The sequence below is a fragment of the Cucurbita moschata genome, unplaced genomic scaffold (genome assembly GCF_002738365.1).
Source record: "Cucurbita moschata cultivar Rifu unplaced genomic scaffold, Cmos_1.0 Cmo_Scf00004, whole genome shotgun sequence".
NCBI lineage: Eukaryota > Viridiplantae > Streptophyta > Magnoliopsida > Cucurbitales > Cucurbitaceae > Cucurbita > Cucurbita moschata.
In genome coordinates, this window is record NW_019268520.1 from 3,083,888 (window position 1) to 3,089,878 (window position 5,991).

At 34.2% G+C, this 5,991-nt stretch overlaps 1 protein-coding gene across 3 annotated transcripts in view; it reads left to right on the forward strand.

The window, feature by feature from the left end:
* Positions 1 to 5,991, forward strand: part of LOC111441617 (transportin-3) — a 44,911-nt gene that overhangs the window by 31,002 nt on the left and 7,918 nt on the right. For all 3 annotated transcript variants that reach the window (XM_023078669.1, XM_023078668.1, XM_023078670.1), the window contains 5 exons: positions 904 to 1,039; positions 1,362 to 1,511; positions 3,474 to 3,559; positions 4,677 to 4,864; positions 4,939 to 5,031. In XM_023078669.1, the coding sequence (XP_022934437.1) occupies positions 904 to 1,039; positions 1,362 to 1,511; positions 3,474 to 3,559; positions 4,677 to 4,864; positions 4,939 to 5,031 (653 nt within the window). The remainder of the gene's footprint in view (positions 1 to 903; positions 1,040 to 1,361; positions 1,512 to 3,473; positions 3,560 to 4,676; positions 4,865 to 4,938; positions 5,032 to 5,991) is intronic.

Below are 5,991 nucleotides of genomic sequence, written 5' to 3' on the forward strand. Positions count from 1 at the left end.
TTTTTTTTTTTTTTTTTTTCTTCTTTTAGTGTTGGTTAGTTGTTACTAAAGTTAGTAACAGAGGTAGTCAGGGAGCTGTTTTTTGGCTGTTGGGAGTTAGTTCAACTCCTTGGTCCCTATAAATAGTAGGTCTCTAGGTTGTAAAATAACATTCAATCACTAAAAGAGAATTCTTAAACGCTTGATACTGCGTCAGTGTTGTATGAAAGTGCCTTCAACGAATGGACTTGATGGCAGGGAAGAACATTTCGTGTGACCTCCAGTGATGATGAAGCTCAACACGGACTGGAGCCCTTGGGCCTTTCCCCAAAATTCCTCAACCAATGCATCTTTCAAATGGAAGAATCAATGGATGAAATGAAAAGCTATTTTCATGAGGTGTCTCATATGATAGAAAGTATGGCATGACAGATGGAACAATTAACCCTCCAAAGATCCAACACCGTTAACCAAGGAACAAAGATTGGCTCAAATGCTAATCACCCTAAGCTCCCTAACTCACTCTATTTATAACCATTTATCTTTTTTCTTTTTTTTTTTTTACTGGAAACAATATTTATAACCAATTATCATTATGTCCCTACTAATATTCTACAAATATTCTCAATATATCTACTCTTACATACTTCTCCTTCCATGAGTGCATCCTTGTTGACCCATAACCCCGTGGCTTGCAAATATTATGATTGAGCCTTGAGAAATGTTGTTGGGCATTGGATCATATGAAACCAATTCATCTACAAAAATGTCATCAAGTTGGGCTGAAGTTTATATGATTGTAGTCTATAATCTGTAATCTAATAATGGAATGTTCTTTCTCACTGTATTCATCATCTTTATCTATCTATCCATATTTATTTATCAATTGTAGTTTTTTCCCCATTTATATTGATCTATTTTCAGATTATTTCTTGCTACTGGGATCACGGAATCTGTTTCTTCACATGCTTGTGCCTTCGCCCTCCGTAAAATTTGTGAAGATGCAACCGCTGTAATCTTTGAACTGCAAAATTTGGAAATTTTGATTTGGATCGGAGAGGTAATATACTCTCTGATTATCGTGACTAATCAGTGGAATTTAATGGATAATGAATGTTGTGAAATCCTTAGACTGATGTTGTAGATGAAACTAAAAATTATATTCAGCACAGAATAATGTTTGATGTCAAGATAAACAATTTTTCATTAAATGCAATATGTGACGCCTAAAAACACTATTGGCTTTGAGATGAAATGAAAACAATATAAATTTATGTAAATTAGTTGTTGTCTTTTTTTTCTTTGACTGGATTTATGTTATTTCTTGACAAGATTATGTAATGATCTCTTGGACTAAGTCTAACTAGCCTTTGGTTTCCTAGAGTCTGGAGAAGTTGCATTTACCTTTGGAGGACGAGGAAGAAGTAGTTAGTGCTGTAAGTTTGATTCTTGGTTCAGTTCCTAATAAAGAACTGAAGAGCAACTTGTTGGCTAGACTGCTTTCATCAAGTTATGAAGCAATTGAGAAACTAGTAAGTTTCCATTTACAACGAGTTTGATATTCTTTTTTTTTTTTTTTTTTTTTTTTTTTCCCTCCCCTCTTGATTTATTGTAGGTGTGTTTGGAGGTTTCTTGGGCACAAATGAATGTTTCAATTAACCATAGACATCTTGCAATTGTCACATGACATTAGCCAATCTTCTCCCCATTTCTCAAGTCTTAACCTGCTAAGAAACCCTGTCAGTAAAGACAGGAGAGATATGAAAAACGAGGTAGCTGATTAGGATGAGGTATTCTACATATCCAAATCCATAGCAGGTCATTGGAAAGTTTTCTAATCAATTTGGATAACGAACGAGGAATAGATTTATAAAACATTCCTCTCAGCTTCTCATCTTTGTATTTTATTGTTGTTCTTAATGTAAATGTAACAAACTCGATAGCTCATGTGTTTTGTTGCATTCTTTGTCGGAAGGCAGAGGAGAATTCGTATCATATTCTTTGGAGTGTGACTTCTCTCAATTTGTGTGGGGTTTTCTTTTTTCTTTTTTTTTTTTAATGCGTTTGGCTTTTAGGTGGCCAAACACAGAGATCAGGGGGATATGATTGACCAGTTCATCTTCCATCTGCCTTTTTGTGAGAAGGGGAGGATCTTGTGGCAAACCAGGGTGTGTGCTTTATTGTGGGACTTGTGGCGGGAAGGAACAATAGAACCTCTAGAGTGGAGAGGGGCCCTTGTGATGTTTGGTCATTAGGTAGGTTGTATGTTTCTCTTTGGGGTCAGTGGCAAAGTCTTTGTAACGAATCATTAGGTCTCTTGTTACTCGATTTGAATCCTTTTATACAGCGGGATCCCTTATGACTTTTTTTTTCCTCAAAGAAAAATTTGTTTTAGCGTTAAAATATATGTATGTGTAGATACATATACATATACATAATTTATTGAAATTTTTTAAAATATAGCGGTGAAAATGTTTAATGCACATATTCTAGGCATTAACGATTAAAATAAAATACAACACTAAATCTTCAAGAAGCTTTTTGAAGGTTCTACACATACCTCAAATACATATCACATTAGTTCTCTCTTGAAATATCTTGGAGATTGTATATTATTAAATGTATATACTTTCTTAGGGTACAAAGAAATCTTTGAAAGGGATTCTATTACCGCAACCCAACTTAAAAGAAGAAGAAGAGTGAACAAGACTTTGAAGCTTGCTAATACTCAACCAAGGACCTCGATAACTGCTGACTTTTCTGACTTTAGAAAACCAGCCTGCTGCACTAGATTTTCCATGAAATCTTGCTATTAATTTTGGGCAATATTCAGAAGATTCATGATAAAAATGCTAAACCCATTTAGTTAGCAAAGCTGTACTTCTCATTCTTAAGTTGCCAATGTCTAAACCTTCATTTTGTAAAGAGTTTGATACCTACTTCCAATTGGCAAGATGTTTGATTTTACTGGCTCTGTTTCCTTCCCATAGAATATCTTTAATCTTCTTCTCTACCTTCAAGCAAAATCTTCTGGGCATACAAAAAATAGACATAGAAAATGGGAATGTTGTTAAGAACTGATTTATAAAGGATGAGTCTACCTCTTGATAAAAATGTCCATCTTGGTACTTTCTTACAGTGATGTTGAGGCGCACCTAGGTGCTTGCCTATGGCGAAGGTGAGGCAAGGGTAGGTCAGATCGCCTTGCATGTACTTAGGGTGACAACTTTAATAAGGCGCTCACCTCTTGCACCTTTCAGTCGCCTTGAACCTATGTTCAAGATGCACAGCCACTCCTTCATAATGACGAGCATTTCTTCGATTTTTCAACTTTTCTGATTTTCTACAATTCTTTGATTAAGAAGAAGAATTGAAGTTTCGATGTTGTTGAGTTAGTGGTCCACTTTAATCATTAAAATTATAGGATAATTTCCCGTTCCTACTATTTCTATGCAATCATTAGTAAACTAAAAGAAGCGTGTTGCATTTTTCAGGTTGATGAAGATAACGCACAATCTCTGAGACAGAATCCTGCTACTTACACGAAAATCTTAACCTCCGCTGTGAGAGGCCTGTATAGGTATTTATCATTAAATAACTGTTGTAATTTAGGGTTTTAGTTTTTAGATTGTTTCCTTGTTTCTGCTCAGAGTTATATAGTTATCTATGTTTACAGCTTTATTTTACTGTTCCCTATAGGTTGAGACTGATATCTGCTTTTCTGCATATCTGATTGTTAGTCTCGTATAAATTCTATTCTTCACCCAATGAGGTATAGATAAATATAACTTTTCATACATAGCTTCGCTTGTTCTTGTGGTTTCTTAAATTTTAATGTGGCGAAACTTGTTTTTTGTCATTAATGTCTGAATTTAATAGTATTGGGAACTGAAATTAGGTGGTATTAATTCGAAATTAAAACTAATATATGGACAGTCTGAGCTAGAACGCATGGAGTCTAATCTATCTAATACTAAGCCTCACCTGTCATATTGACTAAATTCTTGACAAAAGTCAAACATATGCAGATTCTTCCTCGCACTTAGGTGTGTTATAGTGCTTGAATTAGTATAATTGTATTATTGTAAATATCTTAGACATTGTCCTCTATTGTCTTTTTATTTTCTTTTACTAAGGCTACCCTTAAACACTTGTCTATATATATTTTTTAGTGAATGAATTAGATTATTCTTATTTTCTCAAACTTTAAGAATTGACGAGCTGCAACTTGCTGTAACCCAAATTTAATGACCAAAAAGCACGTTTTCTTTGAACTCTATATACCAAGTTAGAATTTCCACGAAGATAAACCAAGATGAAACATTCACCTTTCGTGGACTCCATGGCTTCCTCAATTCTGACACTAATGATTTAAGAAGAGACCTTGGTGGTACTAACTCTCTGACAAGTGTTTTTAATAAGAAAAAAAAAGTTTATATAATTATACGATTTCTCACTCCTAAATTATTACTACCCACACACCAACTGTAAACATTTCCAGCTATTGCATCCATTTACTTCAATGAAGTCCATGAAGTTATTGTATTAGCATGGTCACACTCCAGCCATTATCGTCTTTCCCTTCCAGACTTGGTTTTATTTGACTAGCATGTGCAAAATTCTCGATCAGTTATGATTTTTCTGTATAAATAGAACGTTTTCTGCTCAAACCCTTATGCCTGGCTGTTTGTTTTCAGGATGGGAACTGTATTTAGCCATCTAGCTACATCTTTGTCAACCGAGCATACTCCAGATGATCCTATGTTTTCTTTGTTGATAGTTTTTTGGCCAATGCTAGAGAAACTTCTAAGGTGTGAACACATGGAGAATGGTAATCTCTCTACGGCAGCTTGTCGTGCGCTATCTCTAGCCATCCAGTCCTCAGGTTCGCTGTTTATCTTTTGATTAGTTTGGTTTTTGTCTTCTACTAGACCCATCCACTGAATGTTTAATATGCAGGTCAACACTTTGTTACGTTGCTGCCAAAAGTCTTGGATTGCTTATCGACAAATTTTGTTTTGTTCCATGGTCATGAATGTTACATTAAAACAGGTACATTATTTTATTCTTTATTGCAGTTACTTCATTTGATTGTGGGGGAAAATGAGATGTAGCATGATCGGCAGCGGTTTTAGAATTTTTAGTTGAGTTGTTAGTTGTTTTAGTTTGTACCGAGTTATTTATCTTCTTCTTCTTCTTTTTCTTTTTTCTTTTTCTTTTTTTATTTAAACAAGAAACTTCTCATGGATATAATGAAAATGAATAAATTTTCAAGGGATACAAACTCCCAAATGGAGTGGAAAAGAAAAAGTACAAGCAGCAAATACAACCAAATATTTATCTGATTAGTAGACTTTTGGTTAATCCATTTACCTTCCATAAATAGAGGGTTCATCTCTTGTATACATACGCTTTTGGATTTTAATTAAAATTCTTCTTTTTGGTTTCTTGGAGATTTTCTCCCGCTTGGTTGCAACAAAATGTTTTCTTATTTTCATTATAGATAGAGAATATGTCTGAGAATAATGTCTAGACTAGAAGATTTCAAAGATAGATCGCTAAAAATAGCAATTAAGTAGTTAGTTTAGGACTAAAGAAAGGAGAAATTATAGCTACTGAAAGACATAAAACTTACAGGTTTGTAGCTTGGTTTCTGCAAGATGTTCTTTATTATATTTTTCCTTAACTTCCAAAGGTATGTCCATATACAAGTGTTCCATTAGATTTCAAAAATGCATTTCTGAAACCCTACTTCCATAAAAACCCGAAATCACTTCAAGTTAATCCTGTAGTGTGATGCAGGTCCAAATTTGAATTTAAGTGGCTGCAAGAAAGATAGTTGCAACTACTTTTCAATGAAGATTAAAAGAATCGGGATTCGACGTTCACATGAAGGCCTAACTCTATTTTTCCCAACCAAGACTTGGCTTTTGATAATTTGAAAATAACTTTCTTTTTGTAGTAAGAAACGGAGATGCATTCTAAAATTACTTTTTTTTTTTTTTTTTTTTA